Below are 22,865 nucleotides of genomic sequence, written 5' to 3'. Positions count from 1 at the left end.
GCCTGGGCAACAAGAGTGAAGCTCCATCTCAAAAATAATAATAATAATAATAGTAATAATAATAATAAAATAAATCCCAGATGATTAAAGAGCTAAAAATTGTATGTATATTTTTAAAGGCAGCAAATATTTATTTTTAATGTAGGAGACTATTTTATTTATGAGTTAGTTTCTCACTTTGTCACCCAGGCTGGAGTGCAGTGGCCCAACCACAGCTTACTGCAGCCTCTAACTCCTAGGCTAAAGCAATCCTCCTGCCTCAGCCTCCTGAGTAGCTGGGACTACAGGTGCATACCACCAGGTCTGGCCAATTTTTAAATTTTTATTTGTAGAGATGTGGGTCTCACTATGTTGCCGAGGCTGGTCTTGAACTCCTGGCTTCAAGTTATCCTCCTGCCTGTCTTGGCCTCCCAAAACACTGAGATTACACCCACTGCACCCAGCCATTTTTTTTTTAAAAAAATTTTGAGATAGAGAACAAGACACAAAACCCAGAAACTATAAAAACTGATGCATAGATTTGACTGTATAAAAACTTTTAACTTTAGTCAAACAAAAGACTAAAGGCAAATGAGAAATGGAGAGAATATATTTGCAATATCTATAAGAGACTAAGTAAGTTAGTATTTAGAATATAAAGAGTTCTTTGAATCCATAATAAAAATAGAAGCAATAGAAAATTAAGCCAAGAACATGAAAAGGCAGTAGCCAATAAACATTATGAAACGATATCCAATCCACTAGTAATTAAGGAAATGAAAATTCAAACAATAAGATATTATTTCCATTCTTTTTAAATACTGTTCATCTGTGTTGGCAAGATTCCCTGTGGAGGGAGACAGGTATCTCTTTTGGATAACATTTTGGTAACAAACAACAAAACTTAAATGTGCATATGCTTTCACTCAGTAATTTCACTTCTAGGAATCTATCAGAAATATTTATACAGAGACCAGGCGCCTTGGCTCATACCTGTAATCCCAGCACTTTGGGAGGCGGAGGCGGGCAGATCATGAGGTAAAGAGATTGAGACCATCCTGGCCAAGACTGTGAAACCCCATTTCTACTAAAAATACAAAAAAGTAGCCAGGCGTGGTGGCGGGCGCCTGCAGTCCCAGCTACTCGGGAGGCTGAGGCAGGAGAATGGCGTGAACCTGGGAGGCGGAGCTTGCAGTGAGCGGAGCTTGCACCACTGCACTCCAGCCTGGGTGACTGAGAGAGACTCCATCTCAACAAAAAAAAGAGAGAAAAAAAAAAAGAAATATTCATACAGTTACCAAGAAGTACGTCTAATTCTTTGCCAGGTTGTTTGTATTAATGAAAAACTGGAGATGTGCTAAATGCCCACCAATAAAAGATTAAGTAGGTCTCCTCAACCAGAGGCAATTTTGCCCCCCAGGGGACCTATGGCAATGTCTGGAGACATTGTTGATTGTTGCAGGTGGTGAGTGGGTAAAGGCTGGTATCTCATAGGTAAAGGCCAGGATGCTGTGATAAGACAACCTATAGGACAGCCACCTACAACAAAGAATTACCCAGCCCCCAATGTCAGTAATGCCAAGGTTGAGAAACCCTGGGTTAAATAAAGCCACTGCCATACTGGGGAATGGTATATAGCCAATGAAAAGAAAAAGGCAAAATTATATTTGCATGACATTAAAGATCTCTAAGATGTGTCATTTTAAAACTGCTTTTTTGAAACTTAATATGTGATTCTTACAATGTAAGAAAACAAAATAAGTGGATTTTTAAAACTACTACATATCACTTCCCCTCCCCAGAGGCAAGTGCTGTTACCAGATTCTTATGTCCTTCCAGAGTTACCCCCAGCGTGGACAAACATAGAATCTGGTTTTCGGTACACTGTAAACAGGTTTCTCTGCTGTGCCGTTACATTCAGAAACCAGTGGTGCATCACTGACCTGCCCAAGTCCTAGAGCTCAGGACCCCTGACCTATTTCCTAGGTTATTCTCCCTCCCTCGAGTTTCTGTGGCATTTTCATTTGTAGATACAAAACAGAACTATGTTTTGTTTTGGGGGACGATAGGACCATGGGCAGGACCCTGGGGCAAGATTCTGATGTTGGTGAGTGAGACAGGACCTAGAGGAAGCCACGGGGCAGGTTTCTCAGCCAGTGGGTGTTAATGAGATTGCACAAAGGCTATTAGATGATGATGACTTTAACGGGGAGGCACGGGTAAATCTCCTTACACTCAGTGCAAAATTCAGCCACAGTTGGGAGCATACCACATTCCTCTTCCTGTCTACCACTGCCAAGCAGTCATTTATGGGCCCACTTGCATTTACAAATGCAGGTTCCAGGCACTGCATCCTCATCTGCTTCTTTGACTTTCTGAACAAGCCTGGCTTTCATATCCTGGGGATTTCCTGGAAAGCCTCTTAGGGTTGGGTCTGAGACTTTTGATGTTGGCTTTCATCAGTTACTTCTCTGCCTCCTGCCTTCTCTCACTGAAGTTTCATTCCAAGGTCAGATGCAGGGAGAGTGGGGTTGGGTGACCTACCAGCATCCAGCCCAGGGCTGCCAAAACAGAAGGTGTCTGGGTGCCATTGTTAGCCAGACACAGGCACATTCAGTGGACCAGAGTTGGCAGAGGCACGAGGGCTCAGGTCTGCTGAGGAAATGTTCCCCAGCATGGGTGGCAGGAGACAGGGTCCTGAGACCACCAGACACCTCCCCAGCCCAGCTCAGAAGCAGGCATCTCTTGAAAACTGCCTCTTGAGTTTTCTCTAGAGATTTTTCATCTTAGACATCAAAGTCTCGTTTCTTTCTAGAAGGATACTCAGCGAGGCTGAGAACCTGGGCAAACTTTCTGGCACCTGGCTGGCTGCAGGTGTACACTCAAGCTGCAACCAGACTAGTTTGGTTCCACAGTCCTCAGGGGACTATCACTGTCTCAGATCATGTCAGCTTGCTTCATCTCTTGTGAAATTTAAACCCTCTGCTCCTTCAGAAAAATAATCTCTTCTTTCTAGTAAGAATTCTGACAGAATGGAGTCAGAAAGGACACAGGTTTTGGGGAGTGATGTTTTTAATCTGGAATTCTAATTCCAGTGACTCTGTGGTGTCATGGCTGGTCTGTGGGACCCTTGCTTTGAGTTGAGGGCTCTTGCAGTGTTACTTTTAAACCCCTGGACATGGCTGGGCACCATGGCTCACACCTGTAATCCTAGCACTTTGGGAGGCTGAGGTGCGTGGATCACTTGAGGTCAGGAGTTTGAGACCAGCCTGACAAATATGGTGAAACCCTGTCTCTACTGAAAATACAAAAATTGGCTGGCCATGGTGGTGCAAACCTGTAGTCCCAGCTACTCGAGAAGCTGAGGCAGGAGAATCACTTGAACCCAGGAGGCAGAGGTTGCAGTAAGTGGAGATTGCGCCACTGCACTCCAGCCTGGAGCAAGACTCTGTCTCAAAAGAAAAAAATAGGCCGGGCTTGGTGACTCATGCCTGTAATCCCAACACTTTGGGAGGCCAAGGCATGCAGATCACGAGGTCAGGAGATCGAGACCCTCCTGGCCAACATGGTGAAACTCTGTCTCTACTAAAAATACAAAAATTAGCCGGGCGTGGTGGTGCATACCTGTAATCCCAGCTACTCGTGAGGCTGAGGCAGGAGAATCCCTTGAATCAGGGAGCTGGAGATTGCAGTGAGCCGAGATGTTGCCACTGCACTCCTGCCTAGCGACAGAGTGAGACACCATCTCAAAACAATAAAAGAAATAAAATAAACTCCTGGACATTTATGTTAGATATTTTATTTTTATGACAGTTCAATATAAAATAACCGTTATGAGAGGAGCTAGAAGGCACCTTAAGAGGCAAGTGAACCCTTTGGGCAGCATCACTTTGAAGTCACTCTACACAGAAGCATTGTCTTCCCGGAGCCTCCCAGCTGCTTCACTCGGACCTCAAGTTGGACCCCTACCTCCAGTCCTCTCTCAATTCAGGCGTGTTTGTTCATGTGCTTTTCTTTCTTTTTTTTTTTTTTCGAGACGGAAACCTCGCTCTTTCGCCCAGGCCGGGGTTCATGCCATTCTCCTGAGTAGCTGGGACTACAGGCGCCTGCCACTACGCCCGGCTAATTTTTTATATTTTTAGTAGAGACGGGATTTCACCATGTTAGCCAGGATGGTCTCGATCTCCTGACCTCGTGATCCACCCACCTTGGCCTCCCAAAGTGCTGGGATTACAGGCGTGAACCACCGCGCCCGGCCGTTCATTTGCTTTTCCAACTGGGAACATAAAGACACCTGAGAGGGGTGGAGCTGGCGGGAGGAGGGCAGGATAAACACCCCAGCGCCTTTTTCCCACTGTTGTCTTGTTCCTTCTTCTACTTCACCTTTCCTTTTTTTTCAACTTGTATATTAAGTTCAGGGGTACACGTGTAGGTTTGTTATATGGTAAACTCGTGTCATGGGAGGGGGTTGTTGTACAGATTATTTTGTCACCCAGGAATTAAGCCTCTAATTCAGGGGGCCCCAGCATTTGCAGAAGTTACCTTCTGGCTTTAGAAGGATTTCTGAAAAGTTTGATGTCAGTGAAAAAAAAAATTTTTTTTAATTTAATGTGCTGGCTAAGATGCTGGCTATTTAAACTTGGAATGAATGAATCCCTGGGCAAAAAGGAAGCTTTTAGGAGCATGCATAAGCACACACCATACTCTGGCTAAATTAGGTTTTCTAAAATTGGGCTTTCCTAAAGAAAGGCAGGCATATGGTAGACGGCCATAGGCCAAGTGAACCGAATTCAGGAAGTGTTATTTCATGAGCACGTTTCCCAGGGAGGTTTGAGATGTGTCTAACAGAGCAGGAATGCACTTCCTATCACACAGTACTCAGCCCTGGAAGCTCGGAGCCGGACGACCTGCACAGGCCCCTTTTGTTCGCTGGGAAACTTCCACATCCCTGTGTCACCATGATAAAGAGCTAACTTGGTCTTCAACGAAGAGCTGGAAAATTATCGTAATCTCTGCATTAAACTAGATGCAAAATTGCCTCTCTACCTAGGAATCACACTGCATAATTGCACATTATCTACATTCTCAGTCATACCTTGAATAATACTTCTTGAGTTCATGAGGAGGTCAGTGTGGGGCTGGGAAGACCCCTAGACTTCCCCGTGTAGGTGTGGCCTGGAAGTAGGACTGACTTAGCAGCAAAGCCCTGGTGATCATGCACACTTCTGAGTAAGGCAGAGGAATGAATCATTATATCACCATGGCTGGCTAGCTTCAGAGGAAACGAAAAAATGAAAACACTTGGGCGTTGCTCATTAGCAAAGGGAAATACACGAATGTTGAGGGACTCTTCGTGTCAGAGCCGCACTCTTCTGTTTTGATCTGGTAAGCAGAGCACTCTCCATGCCCACTTCAGGCTCCCGGCTGAGAGTCCTCTTTTAGCTGTTGGACCTGTTGCTGAGGATCTTGGTAGCGGGCTAGCCACAAGGGGCTTTAGAAACTAGGAGCATTTCAGCATCAACTGTTTTAACTGGAGTTAGATACATTTTGTGATTTGATTTGATTTTTATTTTTTAGAGACGCACTCTCACTCTGTCTTGCAGGCTGGAGTGTAGTGACATAATAATAGCTCACTGCAACCTCGACCTCCTAGGCTCAATTCATCCTCCCACCTCAGCCTCCCAAGTCGCTGAGACCACAGGTGCATGCCACCACGCCCCGCTAATTTTTGTATTTTTTGTAGAGACAGGGTCTTGCTTGTTGCCCAGGCTGGTCTCAAACTCCTGGCTTCAGGTGATCCACCCGCCTCGGCCTCCCAAAGTGCTGGGATTGCAGGCGTGAGCCACTGCACTAGGCCCCATTTTGTGATTTAATTCTCATTGTAGACTGACATTTTCTACAGCAGTTTTTCAACAATAGTATTGTAGTTGAGGGGCCACATTTGGGGCTGGAGCTGGGTAATTCTTTACTATGGGAGCTCTCATGTTTATTGCAGGATGTTTAGCAGCACCGTGGGCCTCTACCCACTAAATGCCAGTAGCAACCCCCATCCCCGCAAATTGTGTAAACCAAAAATATATCTCACGTTGCCAAATGTCCCATAGGACACAAAATCGCATACCCATTCACATACACCCCCCCCCCACACACACACACACTTTAAGAATCACTGCTCTGGCCAGGCGCGGTGGCTCACGCCTGTAATCAGAGCGACTTTGGGGAGCTGAGGCAGGCGGATCACTTGAGTTCAGGAGTTTAAGACCAGTCTGACCAACATGGTGAAACCCCGACCCTACTAAAAATGCAAAAATTAGCTGGGCATGGTGGTGCGTACCTGTAGTCCCAGCTACTCAGGAGGCTGAGGCAAGAATCACTTGAACCTTGTAGGCAGAGGTTGCAGTGAGCCAAGATCATGCTACTGCACTCCAGCCTGGGCGACAGAGTGAGACTCCATGTCAAAGAAAAAAAAAAAAAAAAATCACTCCTCTATAGGAAAGAGGCAGTATAAAATAATCTTTTTCCTAAGTTGGTTGTGCATTTTAAATAGATTCCTGGCTGGACACAATGGCTTACGTCCATAATCCCAGCACTTTGGGAGGCCAAGGCGGGCGGATTGCTTGAGCTCAGGAGTTTGAGACTAGCCTGGGCCACATGGCAAAACCCCGTCTCTACTAAAAATACAAAAATCAGCTAGGCATGATGGCACACGCCTATAATCCCAGCTACTTGAGAAGCTAGGGTGGAAGGATGGCTTGAGCCCAGGAGGTAGAGGTCTCAGTGAGCTGAGATTGGTTCACTGCACTCCAGCCTGAGAGACAGAGCCAGACCCAATCTCAAAAAAACAAAAACAAAACAAACAAACAAACAAACAAATAAATAAATAAATAAAATAGATTCTAAGATTTTACACACATTGAACCCTGTGTGTTACTGGTTTGCCCCCTACATGGAGCAGACAGGTTTTCTCTTTGAGTGGCCTTCACAGAAGCTCAGACCCTTACTCATTCTACTCTCTTGTACTCATGCATTGCTAATAATATTTCATCTGATTATTAATCCAGTAGCAGGCTGTTAAGCATGTTCACTCGTGCTGCTATATTTCTTAGTGAGCTCTCACCACATGCCCTGATGGCGAGCAGCCTCATCTCTTAAACAGGATTCCCACACGGTTGAGAACCCGTCCACCTTTCTCGGCTTGTTATGATGAGAGCTTACACTTTTGGGAGGTAGAACTCCATCTGACATGGAGGAACATGGTCCTTAGAGTCAGACAGATCTGGATTCAAATCCCACTTCTCCTGCTTACAAGCCAGATAGCCTTGGACTGAGATCGAACCTGCATGCCTGTTTACCCTTATGAACACGGGGATGATTTTGTCTACCTGGCAGGGTTGTGCATGGCCTTAGTGAGATCATGTATGTCAGACATCAGTAAATGGTAACTTGTTACCTGTCAGTTGATAGCTGTAAGGTATGAATTGCCATCTTTGTAGGTCAAAAACCATCAACTATTGGCAACTTCATACAATTGGACCTAATATGTAAACCCCAGGTCACCATCACGCTGTCTTCTTTGCTCTGTGGATATCCAGCAGATGAAAGGGATGGTTCTGCTTTTATATTTTACTGTTTTCCTGCTTCTTCTGAGGGGGCTTCCTGCCAGCACAATCTAACGAACTTCAGAGAGGACAGAGTCAGTCTCTGCTGTCATCAGTGTTCATAGCCAGCATGTAGTTTTCAAAGTGTGTACCACATGAAGTTGCATCTTCCAACCTTCCAGCCAGTTTGTGTGGAAATAACCTGAATTGTATTAATAGCAGTTCTTCAGTTTGGGACTGCCGGGGGATGCTTGGTTTGTTTTCTGTTGTTTATTCCCTGGGTGCCCGTCTTGGGCAAGCATTTCTCTGATGTCTCTGTTTCTGTGGCAGGTCACTCTGCTGATTGCCTTCATCTGCGTGCGGAGCTCCCCGTGGACCAAAAACTACAGCGCCTACAGCTACTTTGAAGTGGTCACCATTTGCGACTTGCTAATGATCCTCGCCTTTTACCTGGTCCACCTCTTCCGCTTCTACCGCGTGCTCACCTGTATCAGCTGGCCCTTGTCGGTAAGAGAGTGGCCTGGCCCTGTCCTCCTCATGCACAAGTCAGGATGTCAGCTGGCGTACTGAGACCTGACAGAGTTTTTCCCGTCTGTCCATCTCACCTCTTTACCCATTCTTTGCTGCCTCTGCCCTGAATTTCCTATTGTTTGGTGAGCATCTCTGCCTGATGTCCTGCTGGTTTTTAAAACTCACTTTCCAGCTACAAGAAGGCTGTGACTATTGCCTCGTGCTTATTTTCTCAAGCAACAGAGAATGGCTGTGTGTATGAGTTGAGAAAAGGAACATGGAAGGAAGGGTATTGATGCTGTTGTGAGGATCGAATGATAAGATTTTCTGGCTAAAAGGGACTAGTAGGGGCTGAAGAGACAGTCAGAAGTTGCCAGACTTTTTCTTCCCACTGTATTATTTTTTTAAGTTTCATTGAGATGCAGTTCACATGCTGTGTTGTTCACCCATTTCAAGGGTACAATTCAATGGAGTTTAGTGTATTTCCAGAGTTGCACGACCATTACTACAGTCATCTTTAGAACATTTTAATCATTCCAGAAAGAAATTCCATACGTTTTAGCTGTCACCTCCCTAACACTCATCCCTCCGGTCCTAAGCAATCACTAATCTTCTGTCTCTAAAATTTTTCTACTCTGGACATTTCATGTAAATGGAATTGTATTTGTGGTCTTTTGTAACTGGCATCTTCCACTTAGCAGAATGTTTTCATGGTTCATCCATGTTGTAGCATGTATCATATTTCATTCCTTTTCTTCTTTTTAGAGACAGGGTCTCACTCTGTCACCCAGGCTAGAGTGCAGTGACGTGATCACGACTCACTGTGGCCTCAACCTCCCAGGCTCAAGTGATCTTCCCACCTCAGCCTCCCAAGTAGCTGGGACTACAGGTGCATGCCACCACACCTGGCTAATTTTTGCATTTTTTACAGAGATGAGGTTTCACTGTGTTACCCAGGCCAGTCTAAAACTCCTGGCCTTAAACAGTCCTCCCACCTTGGCCTCCCAAAGTGCTAGGATTACAGGCATGAGCCACCATGCCAGCCCTTTTTATAACCAAATATTATTCCATTGTGTGGATAGACCAGACTGCATTTTGTTTTTCATTCATCATCAGTGGACCTTTAGATTGTTTTTACCTTTTGGCTATTATGAATAATGCTGCTATGAACATTCATATGTAAGTTTTTTGTGTGGACATATTTTCATTTTTCTTTGGTATATATCTAGGAGTGGAATTGCTGAGTCATATGGTCATATGGTCGCTTAGTGTTTAATTGTTTGAGGAACTGCCAGACTGTATGCCAGAGTGGCTGCACTTTTACATTCCCACCAGGAGTGTATGAAGCTTCCAATTTCACCATATCCTTGCCAACACTTATTATCTGACTTTCTGATTCCAGCCATTCTAGTGAGTGTAAAGTGTTATTTCCTGTGGTTTTGATTTTCAGTTCTCCAATGAGTAATGATGTTAATTATCTTTTCTTTTCTTTTTTTTTTTTAATTATTTTTATTATTATACTTTAAGTTCTAGGGTACATGTGCATAATGTGCAGGTTTGTTACATATGTATACTTGTGCCATGTTGGTGTGCTGCACCCATCAACTCGTCAGCACCTAATTATCTTTTCATGTGCTTTTGGCCATTTGTATATTTTCTTTGAAGAAATGTCTATTCGAGTCCTTTGCCTATTTTTTAATTAGGTTATTTGTCTTTTCATTATTGAGTTGTGAGAATTATTTCTATAGTCTGGATAAAAGTCCCTTATCAGCTATATGACTTGAAAATATTTTCTCCCATTCTGTTGTTTTTCACTTTTTTGATGGTGTCCTTTAAAGCACAAGTTTTTAATTTTGATAAATTCAGTTTATCCATTTTTGTTTTTAGCTCACGCTTTTCTTATATATAAGAAGCCATTGCCAAATTCAAATTGTGAAAATGTACTTCTATATTTTCTTCCAAGAGTTTTATAGTTTTAGTTCGTATATTTAAATATTTGATCCATTTTGAGTTAATGTTTTTTTGCATAGGGTGTGAGGTAAAGATTCATTTCATTCTGTTGCATGTAGATATCGAATTATCCCAACATCATATGTTGAAAAGACTATTCTTTCCCCCATTGAATGGTATTGGCACCCTTGTTGAAATCAGTTGAACATTAAATACATGGATTTATTTCTGGACTCTCAATTCTATTCCATTGATCCATATGTCTATCTTTATGCCATTATCACGCTATTTTGGTTACTGTAGCCTTGTAGTAAGTTGTAAAACTAGGAAATGTGCAGCCTCCCAATTTGTTCTTCTTTTTTTTCTTTTTTTTGAGACGGAGTCTAGCTCTGTCTCCCAGGCCGGAGTGTGGTGGCGGGATCTCGGCTCACTGCAAGCTCCGCCTCCCGGGTTCACGCCATTCTCCTGCCTCAGCCTCCCGAGTAGCTGGGACTACAGGTGCCCGCCACCTCGCCCGGCTAGTTTTTTGTATTTTTTTTAGTAGAGACGGGGTTTCACCATGTTAGCCAGGATGGTCTCGATCTCCTGACCTCGTGATCCGCCCGTCTCGGCCTCCCAAAGTGCTGGGATTACAGGCTTGAGCCACCACGCCCGGCCCTTGTTCTTCTTTTTTAGGATTGATTTGGATCGTTACAATTCCATATGAATTTTAGAATCAGGGTTTCAATTTCTGCAAAAATCAGCTGGGATTATAATAGGAATTATGTTGAATGCATAGATCAATTTGGAGAATATTGCTCTCCTAATAATATTAAGTCTTATGATCCATGAACATGGGAATTTTTCCATTTTTTAAGATAATCTTTTATTTCTTTCAATGTTTTGTAGTTTTCAGAGTAAAAGTGTTTTTTGTTTGTTTGTTTGTTTTGTTTGAAACAGGTTCTTGCTCTGTCACCCAGACTGGAGTGCAGTGGCAAGATCATAGCTCCCTGCATCCTCAAACTCCTGGGCTCAAGCAATCCTCTTGCCTCAGCCTCCCAAGATACTGGGACTACAGGCATGAGCCACTGTGCCTGGCCTGAACTTTTAAAATTAAATTTGTGTCAAAGTATTCTATTCTTTTTGATGCTATTTTAAATGGATTTTTTTCTTAATTTTATTTCCAGATTGCTCATTGCAAGTGCACAGGAGTCCAGTTACTTTTTGCATATTGATTTGTGTCCTCAACTGTGCTAAACTACTTACTAGGTCTAATATATTTTTCTAATATATTTTTAGTGGGTTCCATAGGATATTCTATAAACAGGATCTACAAATAGAGATATTTTTACTTCTTCCTTTATAATCTGGATGCCATAACATTGTCTTGCTTTATTGCAAGAAATTAGTTGAATAAATTAGACAAATATTGAATAGAAATGGCAGAGCAGCCATCATTATCTTTTTCCTGATGTTAGGAGGAAAGCATTCCTTCTTTCATCATTAAATATAACATTGGGTGTGAGTGTTTTGTAGAAGCCCTTTATCAGGGTGAGGAAGTTCCCTTCTAGCACTACTTTATTGAGTGTTTTTATCATGAAAGAGTCTTAGATTTTGTCAAATGCTTTTTCCATATCTACTGAGGTGCTGAGTTTTTCTCCCATTATTAATATGGTGTCTTACATTGTTTTTCGTTTTTTTGTTTCTGTTTTTTTTTTGACAAGATCTTGGTCTGTCATCCAGGCTGGAGTGCAGTGGTATAATTATGGCTCACCACAGCCTTTATTTCTCAGGCTCAAGCGATCCTCCCACCTCAGCCTCCTGAGTAGCTGAGACCACAGGTGTGCACCACCATGCCTGGCTAATTTTTTTTTGTTTTTGGTAGACATGAGGTCTCCTTATATTGCCCAGCCTGCTCTTGAACTCCTGGGCTCAAGTGATCCTCCTTCCTCGGCCTCCAAAAGTGTAGGGATTACAGGCATGAGCCCTCACACCTGGCCTGATTTGTTTGTATATGTTGAACCAACCTTGCATTCCTGGGGTAAATTCCATTTGGCCATAATGTATAACCCATTTTATATGCTGGTATGTTCAGTTTGCTAATATTTTGTTGAGGATTTTTTTGCATCTGTATTTAAAAGAGATATTGGTCTGCAGTTCTCTTTTTTTCTGATGTCTATCTGGTTGTGGTATCAAGGTAATACTGGCCTCACAGAATAATTTAGGAAATATTCCCTCCTCTTTTATCTTTTGAAAGAGTTTGTGCAGAATTGATACTAATTATTCCTTAAATATTTGGTAGAATTCAGCAGTGGCACCATCTGGGTCTGGGCTTTTCTTGTGGGTAATTTTTTTTATTGTTAGTTCAAACTCTAATTTTACCATCTTTTCAGATTGTGTCATTTATTCTGGAGTCAATTTTAGTAGTATACATGTCTAGGAATTTGTCCATTTCATCTAAGTCATTGAATGTATTGGCATGCAATTATTTATTGTATTTCTTATATCCTTTTTATTTCTCTAAGTGCGGTAGTAGTGTTTCCTCTTTCATTTGCATCTTCTCTCTCTCTTTCTTTCTCTTTGATCAGTCTAGCTAAAGATTTGTCAATCTTGTTGATCTTTTCAAGAACCAGCTTTTGGTTTCATTGATTTTTTTAAATTGTTTTCCTATTATCTTAATAAATTTTGCTTTAATCTTTATTATTTTCTTTCTTCTGCTTGCCTTAGGTTTAGTTTGATTTTCTTTTCCTAGTGTCTTAATGTATGACATAGTTTGGATATCTGTCCCCTCCAAATCTCATGTTAAAATTTGATTCCCAGTATTGGAGGTAGGGCCTAGTGGGAGGTGTTTGGATCATGGGGGCAGATCCCTTATGAATGACTTGGTGCTGTTCTAGTGGTAATAAGTGAGTTCTTGCTCTGTTAGTTCCCATGAGAACTGATTGTTAAAGAGAGGCTGGCACTTTCTTCCCCTCTCTCTCTTGCTTCCTTCCTCTTGCTGTGTGATGCCTGCTCACCTTCTTCTTTACTTCAGGAAATAGAAGCTCCCTGAAGCCCTCACCAGAAGCAGATGCAGGTGCCATGCTTCTTATACAGCCTGCAGAACCGTGAGCCAAATAAACATCTTTTCTTTCTTTATTACCCAGCCATGGGTATTCCTTTATTAAAACAATGCAAAACAGACTAAGATGATGTGGAAGGTCATCATCTAATTTGAGACCTTCCTTCTCCTTTAATATTGGCATTTACAGCTATAAATCTCCCCCTGATAACTGTTTTACTTGTATTCCATAATTTTGGTATATTATGTCTTCATTTTCATTCATCTCCAGGTATTTTCTAATTTCTCTTATGATTTTTTTTTCTTTGATCCATTCATTATTTAGGAATATGTTGTTTAATCTCTATATATTTCCCTGATTTCCCTTTGCTCTTGATTTCTAATTTGATTCCATTGTGTTCAGAGAACATATTTTGTAGTCCTTCTACCTTTATTGAAGTTTGTTTTATGGTCTGATATGTGGTCTATCCTGGACAATGTTCTGTGTACATCTGAGAAGGATATACTTTTAGACGTTGTATGTTTGTATATTATACTTTTGTTGGATAGAGTTTTTATACGGGATTTTTAGGTCTGGTCATTTTATGGTGGTGTTTGAATCTTCTGTTTCCTTGTTGACCTTCTTCCTGGTTGTTCTATACATTGCTGAAAGTAGGGATATTGAATTCTGCAACTATTATTTTTGAATTGTCTGTTTTCTCCTTCATTTTTTTCATTTTTCGCTTCATGTGTTTTGGCTCTTTTATTAGGTATATATATGTTTATAATTGTTATAGCTTCCTTATGGATTCAGCTTTTCATTATTATAAAATGTCCCTCTTTATTTCTAGTAACTTTTTTTGTGTTCGATTCTGTTTTGTCTGATGCAGTACAGACACCCTGGCTTTCTTTTGGTTGTCGTTTGCATGCCGTATCCTTATCTTTGAATATAAAGTCTCTGTCCCATAGACAGCACATACTGTAGTTATATCTTGTTTTGCTTTGTTTTTTTAATCCAATCTGACCACCTCTGCATCTTGATTAGATTGTTTAATTGTTCACATTTAACATATTACCCACTGTTATCTTGAGAGAAATTTCCTTTGTGTTTCCAAGTTCTAAGGCCCCTTTCAAAGTTATGGCATTTTTTCTGCTTCTTTTGAAAACAAATTTCTCCGGGGCTTACCCGATACAGATACTGAACAAGCAAAGGAGAGAACAGAAGCTCAGCGACAAGCACAAGAGTGGGCTGCGTGGGGAGTGAAAGTTGGAAGGACAGACTCAGCCACACATTTCTGGTTGAGATACTGTGTAGGTACTTCCGGTTAGGATTCTCTCCAGTAGGTTTTCTCTGCCCCATGTCATCCTCCTCTGTCTTAATAGGTGAGAATCTTGGAGGTGAGGAACTTGCAGTTACTCATCTGCTCTTTAGTTAAAATCTCTGTGATCTATCTTGTGATATTCCTTTCTAGTCACTAAGGGAGAAACCAGGGTCTTTGATTTTACATAGCTTTGAGAGGGGCTACAGCTTTAAATTGGAATGCTTTTCCAAAATTTAATAGCTGCCTGCCGTAAGGGACAAAACTTCATGAAGGAATGATTTCTAAATTCTCATTGAAGACAACTGAAAATGGATGCACCCTGGATTCAGGGCAAGCACTGGAAGTGGCCCCCAGCCTCAGTTCTTCTCTGATCTGATGTTTAATGGGGAAGAGAGAGGGTGAGGAGGAAGCTTTCCCTCGCTACTGAAAGGCCTGGTCTCATCCAGGGCCTGCAAGGATGCTGATTCATCATGATGAGTGAGTGTGGAGGAAATACACGGCCCAGGGGCCAAGGCAAGAAGCAAAGGTGGAACTAGTCCTGCCAGTGGATTGGCAGAGCTTGGCCAGGAGGGCACTCTTCTGGAGAAAAGAGAAGAGGGAACGACAGAAAAAAAAAAGCCGGCGGGGGGGGGGGGGGGGGGGGGGGGGCAGGAAGGCTCAGGAGTGAGAAAACCAGCTGCCACCACACATCCACAGGCACATCAATCACAGAGGTGCCACTGACCTCATTCTAGAGTCTGGGTCTGACAGGCCCTGGGAATGAACACCTCTCAGGTCCACACTCGGGGCCGTTCACGTAGTGGGCAGACACTCCAGTCAGTCACACAAGACCAGCATGTTGTTAGCCCAGAACTTCCTCTGAAGCAGAAGAGAAAGGCAAAATCTCTTTAAGGCACTGTGCTTCTCAGAGCTGGAGCTTCATTTAAACTCTCCAGCCGGCAAGTTGCAAGAAGCTCGTTTGCCTTTTAGTAGCTTTAGCCCAAGGTTAAGGCATTGTCCACGTATTGCTCTCAGGAGTAGACAGGAGTCCTTAGTGGCTATCTCTGCTCACACCAGAAGCTTCCTTTCTTTCTGTCCTCTTCCCTTCCCACCTGCCCGGCACCACTTCTGTCTTGCTTGGCCTCTTCCTGTTCAGCCCCCATGTTGGCTGCCTGCGAGCTGCATTGCTCATCCCATCTGCGTGTTGCAAGGGAGAAGAGGAAGCGTCACTCTCCCCCTTTCTTTTCATCTCTTCTGATGCCCAGTTGCTCTTCCCGAACCAGGAATGGACCACCCTACCCACTTCTTTGCTTTGTTTCTGCCCCCAGGAACTTCTGCACTATTTAATCGGTACCCTGCTCCTCCTCATCGCCTCCATCGTGGCAGCTTCCAAGAGTTACAATCAGAGTGGACTGGTAGCCGGAGCGGTGAGGACGTTTTGGGGAGCCTTTAGGAATGAATTCGTATTTAAAATGCTCATTTTCTTCCTGATGGGGGAAGAGAAGGGTTTGGTTTCTGGGGCATTCCTTTCATAGAATCAACACCTACCTTGATCCAGTCATCAGCTCTCTTCAAAGAGCCTTAAGTGGAGGCGTCTAGTCCCAGAAGGTGGATTGTCAGGGCTGCCGGCAAATTCACAGAGCCCCAGCAGCCCAGGCCTCTCTCTCTTACAGCCACTACTGAAATCAGGGGCCAAGCGGGTTTTAATTCACACACCCACTCTGATCGTTTGCTCGTTGGCTGCCTCAACACTATGCAGAGACAGATTCTGGGACCTCTTTTGGGCCCAGTGGGAAATGTACTGTGATCAATTAGAGATATATGCCATGAGCCTGAGCTTTGCCATTCCTGATTTTTAACAGTATTCAGGCCAGGAAATAATACTCCTGTATCTTTCAGAAGCAAAAATTGATCCATCTGATAGCCATAAATAGAAGCAGATGGAAATATACAAAAATACAGTCCTGTGAGATATATACATACATATAGATGTATATACATACAGATGTATATACTATTTTTTAAAGATTCATAGATTCCTGTCATCTGATTTCTGATTTAGCTAACTGCTTATAGTTCAGTGACCTGTGGGCCAACACTGATTTGCTTCACTGATGAGTAGACAAGATTTTAAAAATGAGTTTTACGAAAAGCTCTCTCAAGCCAGACGTGGTAGCATGCACCTGTAGTCCCAGGCCCTCGGGAGGAATGCTTGTACCCGGGAGTTCGAGTCTGGCCTGGACAACATACTGAGACCCCGTGTCTTAAAAAAAGAAAAAGAGAAAAAGAAAAGCTCTTTCTGTATGTGACATTCATTGTCTTTCACTTACACATATTACCAAAATTTTCCGGACTTTGGCCTGGGAGTGGGTTGGCTCCTGGAGTTCCACTGAGGGATGGAGTCTGTCCTCTGAAGGTCAGCATGGGGGCAGAAGGTCACCATGGAGGGTGGCCAAACCTCCCAGCACTGATGCTCCACATGGCCCTCCCACAGCCCCCCGCCCCACCCTTCTGCCGCCTCTCTCTGCGCTCTCTGAAGAGAGGGATGATTGCCCCCTGCAGCTTAATACCTGCCCAGCTACAGTGCAGGGTGCTGGAAGAGGCACGCAGGAGACCTGTGCCCACTATGTTTCCGGGCCCACTTGGGGAGATTCCACTGTGTTTGGTAATTCAGGTTGCACGTAACTGTTTAGCCCTGGAATGCCTGTAGCTAACATTCGTCATATGCTGTTTTGTGCCTAGGACCAAACCTGGGTTATGAGGAAGTTAGAAGAAATTTTTCAAATATAGTCCCTGCTTATAAGAAAGTGGTCATCTAGCTTAGGAGACAAGACACATGAAACAATTAGCAAACAAGGCATTGTAGTCTAGAATAGCATTCTGTAGCGATATAATAAACTGTTCAATTATGCAATGCAGACACTTGGAGACTGGGATGGTATATAACGTGCTAATTGTGCAGAACAGACAATGAGAGGCCGGGACGGGCTCTTAATAGGCTAATTATGTGCTGCAGACAACTGGTACAAAAGGAGCCCAGGAAAAGGAGCCCAGGGAAGAAGTGGGGGCAGCTGTTTATGTAAAGCAGCATCTGGGCTTGAAAAGAAAACCAAACCTTGTTGAAAACCCTACCCTTTAGCTGCCCCTGTGCCATTCTCACCGGATGCCAGTGCTGGTGTAGTGAAGTGGAGGCCGTTTGCGTGGGCCCGAGAATACCCAGGCACCGGGTACTGCAGAGTGCGGACTCTGGAGTCAGGCTCCCTGCGCTCCCATCCCATGTCTGGCCCTTGCTGGCTCTGTGGCCGTAGGCAAAATAGTTGACCACCTGTACCTCTGTTTCTTTAGTTGTGAAATGGAGGAGCAGGGGTGGGTAATCGTAGCTCCCGCCCAGCTGAGTTGTGAGGGTTAAAGGAATCAATACGCCCACAGGGCCTCGCACCCTGGTAGGGATGTAGTAAAGTGGTCAGTACGTTTTCACCACTGCAGCTCCCAGTGTTGTTCACAAGCAAGGAAAATGGCTGCAGGCTTCAAAGCCCAGAGATTCCAGAAGAAGCTACTGCCTGTCCCTCGACCATTTGATGAGCCTCCCCACAGGCGCTCATCCTCTGCCAGCACCCGAATCTCATCTACAAGTGAGGGGGCTGCGCTAGGTCAGCCTTCCTCACACTTGAGCGCCCGATGACCCTGAGAAAGGGAAAGGGTGCTGCCTTAACTTAGTTTAGTCTAATAGTGTTTAATATGTACAAACATAAACCTAGATGTAAAGGCCTCGACTTCTGGCTCTTATACGGCTGTAAAGCCAGAACGGAACAGAAAACCGTTACAAATGAAATGCGAACAACGCCACTACACCACAGATCATGTGAACGTTCAGATTTTTTAGACCCAAATTAAAATTTCACCCTTTTCTTCTCTACTGGTCTAGGATAATCCAAGTCCATTGGCTTAGCCCCAGCTCTCTTGTAAATGTAAACCCAAACCAGGCACTGAGGCTGCCAAAAGACCGAGAGGCCTGGCTGCCAGCCCTGACCTGGCCCAACCTGGGGGACCGGGGCCAGTGGCTGGGCCTCTTGGGGCTTCCTCTCTGCACCTCATCCAGGATGAGGTGGTCGGGTTAGATGACTCTCCAAGCTCCTTTCTGGCCAGAGGCATGAAGGGAACAAGCGCAGAGACGAGAAGCAGACAGGATTGCCCGAGTAATTGGCCCTACGGCCCGTGAACTTCCTCTCCCCTCTCTCCACTGCAGATCTTTGGTTTCATGGCCACCTTCCTCTGCATGGCAAGCATATGGCTGTCCTACAAGATCTCGTGTGTAACCCAGTCCACAGGTGAGTTCTGGTTATCTGTGCACAGAGGATCTCTCAGGAACAGGGGATGGCTTGTTCTTGACTTCAGCCATAGGGACAGACGCTGCTGTTGAGAAGGCTGTGTCCCAAGGGGACGTTAGAAGTAGTATTAGAGCACAGGGGCCGGCAAAGGGGGAGATGTGGCCCCAGAATCTCCCCTCACATGCCCATCTCCACACATCCAAGGATGCCCTAGCATTTCAGCCTCGGGTGGCCAAGCTTTTTTCTCTTGCTTGCTTGCTTGCTTTCTCTCTTTCTTTACTTTTCTTTTTTTTTTTTTTTTTTTTTTTTGAGACAGAGTTTTGCTGTGTCGCCCAGGCTGGAGTGCAGTGGCGCGATCTCAGCTCACTGCAAGCTCCGCCTCCCGGGTTCACGCCATTCTCCCGCCTCAGCCTCTGAGTAGCTGGGACTACAGGCGCCCGCCATCACGCCCGGCTAGTTTTTTGTATTTTTAGTAGAGACGGGGTTTCACCATGTTAGCCAGGATGGTCTTGATCTCCTGACCTCGTGATCCACCCGCCTCGGCCTCCCAAAGTGCTGGGATTACAGGCTTGAGCCACCGCACCCGGGCTTTTTTTTTTTTTTTTTTTGAGATTGGGTTTTGCCCTGTTGTCCAGGCTGGTGCAGTGGTGCGATCAGAGCTCACTGCAGCCTCTGCCTCCCAGGCTCAAGTGATCCTTCAACCTCTGCCTCCTGAGTACCTGGGACTACATGTGGTCACCATGACTAATTTCAATTTTTTTTTTTTTTTTTTTTTTTTTAGAGATGGCGTCTCACCATGTTGCTCAGGCTGGTCTCAAACTCCTGGGCTCAAGCAGCCCTCCCACCTCAGCCTCTGAAAGTGCTGGGATTATAGCACCCAGCCAGCTTTTTCTTAAGTTTCCTAATGACAAAAATAAAGTGTAGGTTTTTAGAAAATACAGATAAAAACATATTTTTAATAGAAGCCGTATGAGCCAGGGACAGTGTTGTGTACCTATAGTATCGGCTACTCAGGTGGCTGAGGCAAGAGGATCACCTGAGCCCAGGAGTTTGAGACCAACCTGAGCAACATAGTGAGACTCTGTCTCTAAAAAAAAGAAAAATGTATTTTAAAAAATTAAGAAAAAGCCATGTGTCATCACATTACCCAGAAGTAGCACTGAGTGTCTATCCTTTCGGTATTTTCTCTCTGAAAAAATACGTATCTGTTGCTTTTATTAAAAGGATCAAACCTCATGTGCTGTTTCATAACCTGTTTTTTCTCCTACTTAGCCACCTATCAAACATTTTCCCAGCATCATTAGGAATTCTTAGTGGCTCTGTGGGTTGCAGCATTAAGTCCATTGCATGACTGGGCAGTTTATTTAACTTGCCTCCTATTTGAGGGCATTACTCATGGAATCCTACACTAAGCCCATGGAGTGTAGGATTCCTCTAATAAAAATCGTCTAGAACAGGCAGATTCATAGAGACAGAAAGTAGACCTACGGCAGCCTGGGGCTTGGGGGAGGGGACTCAGGGGTGACTGCTAATGAGGATGAGGTTTCTTTTTGAGGTGATGCAAAGGTTCTAAAATTGTGGTTGCGCAGTCCTGTGAACATACTGAAAAACACTTTAGATGGGAGAATTGTATGGTATGTGAATTATTAAAATATCCCAGTAAAGCTGTTTAAGACAAAAAAGAATGATTTTTAAAAGTAGAGAATATAGGGGGAAAAAGAAGTTAATAGGTGATGTCTAACAGGATAAATCTATAAATATTGGTATAAGTTGGCTTTTTAAATTATGGAAAAATCACCAAAAGAAACAGCTAAAGGGCTTATGGAGGTTACTGCTGAGGTAAGACTGAGGTGTGGGGCCTGGGGATGGGAGTCTCCTCTGTGCTACCGAAGTTTTTTTCTTGTTTGGAAATGTATTTTTAAAAAATAGAATAGTCTCAGTGAAAGTCGGCGCTGGGTGGAGGACAGAGGTGCCCCCCGAGCAGAACTTGGAGTCCAACCTGTGGAGTGTGGCTTGTGGGTGGACCACATCCCTGGCAAGCTGTCCTGACTTTGCCATTTCCTTCCCAAGATGCAGCCGTCTGATGAGGCCACAACCCCTAGGCCCCTCAGGAGCTTTGCAAAGAGGACGTGTACTCCAGGCGAGGCCTGTGGACCTGTGTTCCTATGCCAAAGTCCTGTCAGGCTGGTGGGAACCAGGAAGGGCCTGCCCCCTCTTCCTGCTCTCCCAGGAAGCCAGCTCCCTGAGCTCCTAAGCCAGCCGGAAACTCTTCCTCCAGCCTTCCGGGGAGACTATTCCTCCCCTTCTGGAAAAGGAAAGCAGCCTCCAGGGAAATCTGTTTTCTGCCTTCCTGCTTCTAGAACCACCTCAGGTACTGATGAACCCCACTTAGCACAGCTGGAGGGGTTTGTGAATACTCCTGCCTAAATCCCTTCTACTTCACTCCTCAGGGGGGAGTGAAGCGCCTTAAGAAACAAAGCCCCCTCCTAATTTATCTAGCTTGTCAGTCCAGTCTTAGAGATACCCTCTTTCCTGAAGCGAGGCGTGCCTGTAGAAACACTATGTGGTTAGCCCGTCCCTAAGGAGATCTCGTGTCTCCTCTCCGTCTCTGCCTTTGTTACCATTGTACACGTGTTTGTGCATTTTTTAATAAAATATTGACTCGGCCAGTTGCACAAGGATTTCTTATTGAACCAGATGAAGACCGTAAAACCTGGCCTGAAACAGTTTCCATTCAAGCTTGTGTCTGGCCTGTGGCCCTCCACCTGTGCTCTGTGGGTGCCCCTTGCTAAACTGCTGGACTTCAGGTTTTCTCTCCATCTTGGGGGATGGTATAGCAGGGCTGAGTTTTAGGTAAATGTGCAGGTTCTCATTTCTATTAATGTCCTCCTCCTCCTCCTGGAAAGAGCTTTAGAACAAGCTAAGGATTGTGTTTACACTGTGATGATGAATGATCTTGCCCTAAATGCGCGGTTTCCCTGATCTTGAGCTGCTCCTTTGGCTAGAAAAAGGAGGGATGGAACAATGTTTGAGCAACCCTGTGTGCAAGCACCTACATTCACAACCACGTCCAGTAGCGAGGATAGTGACTCCAAGGGGGCAGGTTATAGGACCACATTTTTAGAAATGAAATCGGGGCTCTATCCCAAGGCACAGGGCAAGCCAGTGGGGAGGTGGGCTCAGGATCTAGGTTCGCCTGACTCCCAGCCCCATCTTTGCCTCTGCTGAGTGTTGCCAGAAATGGAGGCAGCCCCTGTGGACTTTGAGCTGGAGCTCTGGGGGTGCTCTTGTGGCTGCTGGCCAGCTCAGGGCATCGGGCTGTCTGGGATGATCTAAGGAAGCAGCACCCGTGCTGTATCTGGAGCCCGGTGCTGCTGATGGGAGGGGATCCTGTGTACCAGCTGGGCCGGAGCAGGAACACGGCTGAGCTGACCCTGGCACGGTCGGCTCCTCCGGGGCAATGGAATGGAGGAGCCTCAGCTGAGGAGGATGCGGTCCAGGTGAGTCTGGGAGCCCCCTGCCTGTGTAGTGACGATGTGGGCCTTGCCAAGCAACGAGGATCCGGGTGTAACCATTCGAGCCTCCCCCTAGGAGGGCACAGGTGGGTGGAGGACAGTTGGAAGAGTAGTAGCAGGAGCCAGAGTCTGCTCAGTGAGGAAGGAAAGCAAAATGCAGAGCCAAGTGAGGCCTCCACAGACAGCGAGCAGCGGACCATGCAGCCAGCAGCTTGGCTGAGGGGTGGCTGTTTGAGACCACAGGGCCTTTTTAGAAACAAGGGTTTCTGTGACCTCCCAAAACACTGTCTGGTAAAACCACCCCTTCTAAATAGCCACATCCCCAGCACCAGGGAGTAAATATTTAAGCAAAGAGCTAAGGGTGGTGGGAAGAAAGTCAGGCTGGGAGCCAACAGACGTGGGGTTGAGTCCAGCTGTGCCATTGACTAGCCCCCGACATGGCGCGGGTCATCTCGCTGAACCTTAGTTCCCCCTTTGTGTAATGGAGAGAATAAGCCCATCCTGCCTGCCTGTGACCTTCCTGGACTTCAGTAACCTAGCAGCGCACTTCCCTTAGCATTATCTTAATCCCCAGAGAGGTACCAGAATGACAGGAAGTGAGCAGGTGAATGTTGCAAAAGTGATTGACTCACCTGGGCGTGAGGGAGCTGGAGAACATAATTTAC

General features: G+C 44.9%; 1 protein-coding gene across 2 annotated transcripts in view; it reads left to right on the top strand.

Annotated features, from left to right (window-relative positions):
- CMTM7 (CKLF like MARVEL transmembrane domain containing 7) overlaps positions 1–21,360 on the top strand; it is a 64,530-nt gene extending 43,170 nt beyond the window's left edge. Inside the window, exons 2-5 of one of the 2 annotated variants that reach the window (XM_023192264.3) lie at positions 7,908–8,084; positions 15,686–15,784; positions 18,604–18,685; positions 20,756–21,360. In XM_023192264.3, coding sequence (XP_023048032.1) covers positions 7,908–8,084; positions 15,686–15,784; positions 18,604–18,685; positions 20,756–20,769 — 372 coding nt within the window. In that variant the 3' untranslated portion in view covers positions 20,770–21,360. The remainder of the gene's footprint in view (positions 1–7,907; positions 8,085–15,685; positions 15,785–18,603; positions 18,686–20,755) is intronic. The other variant, XM_023192265.3, reaches the window with a different exon arrangement.
- Positions 21,361–22,865: the final 1,505 nt, after the last annotated feature.

The sequence above is a fragment of the Piliocolobus tephrosceles genome, chromosome 2, assembly GCF_002776525.5.
Source record: "Piliocolobus tephrosceles isolate RC106 chromosome 2, ASM277652v3, whole genome shotgun sequence".
In the NCBI taxonomy this organism is placed as follows: domain Eukaryota; kingdom Metazoa; phylum Chordata; class Mammalia; order Primates; family Cercopithecidae; genus Piliocolobus; species Piliocolobus tephrosceles.
This window is presented reverse-complemented; position numbering and strand designations above follow the sequence as displayed.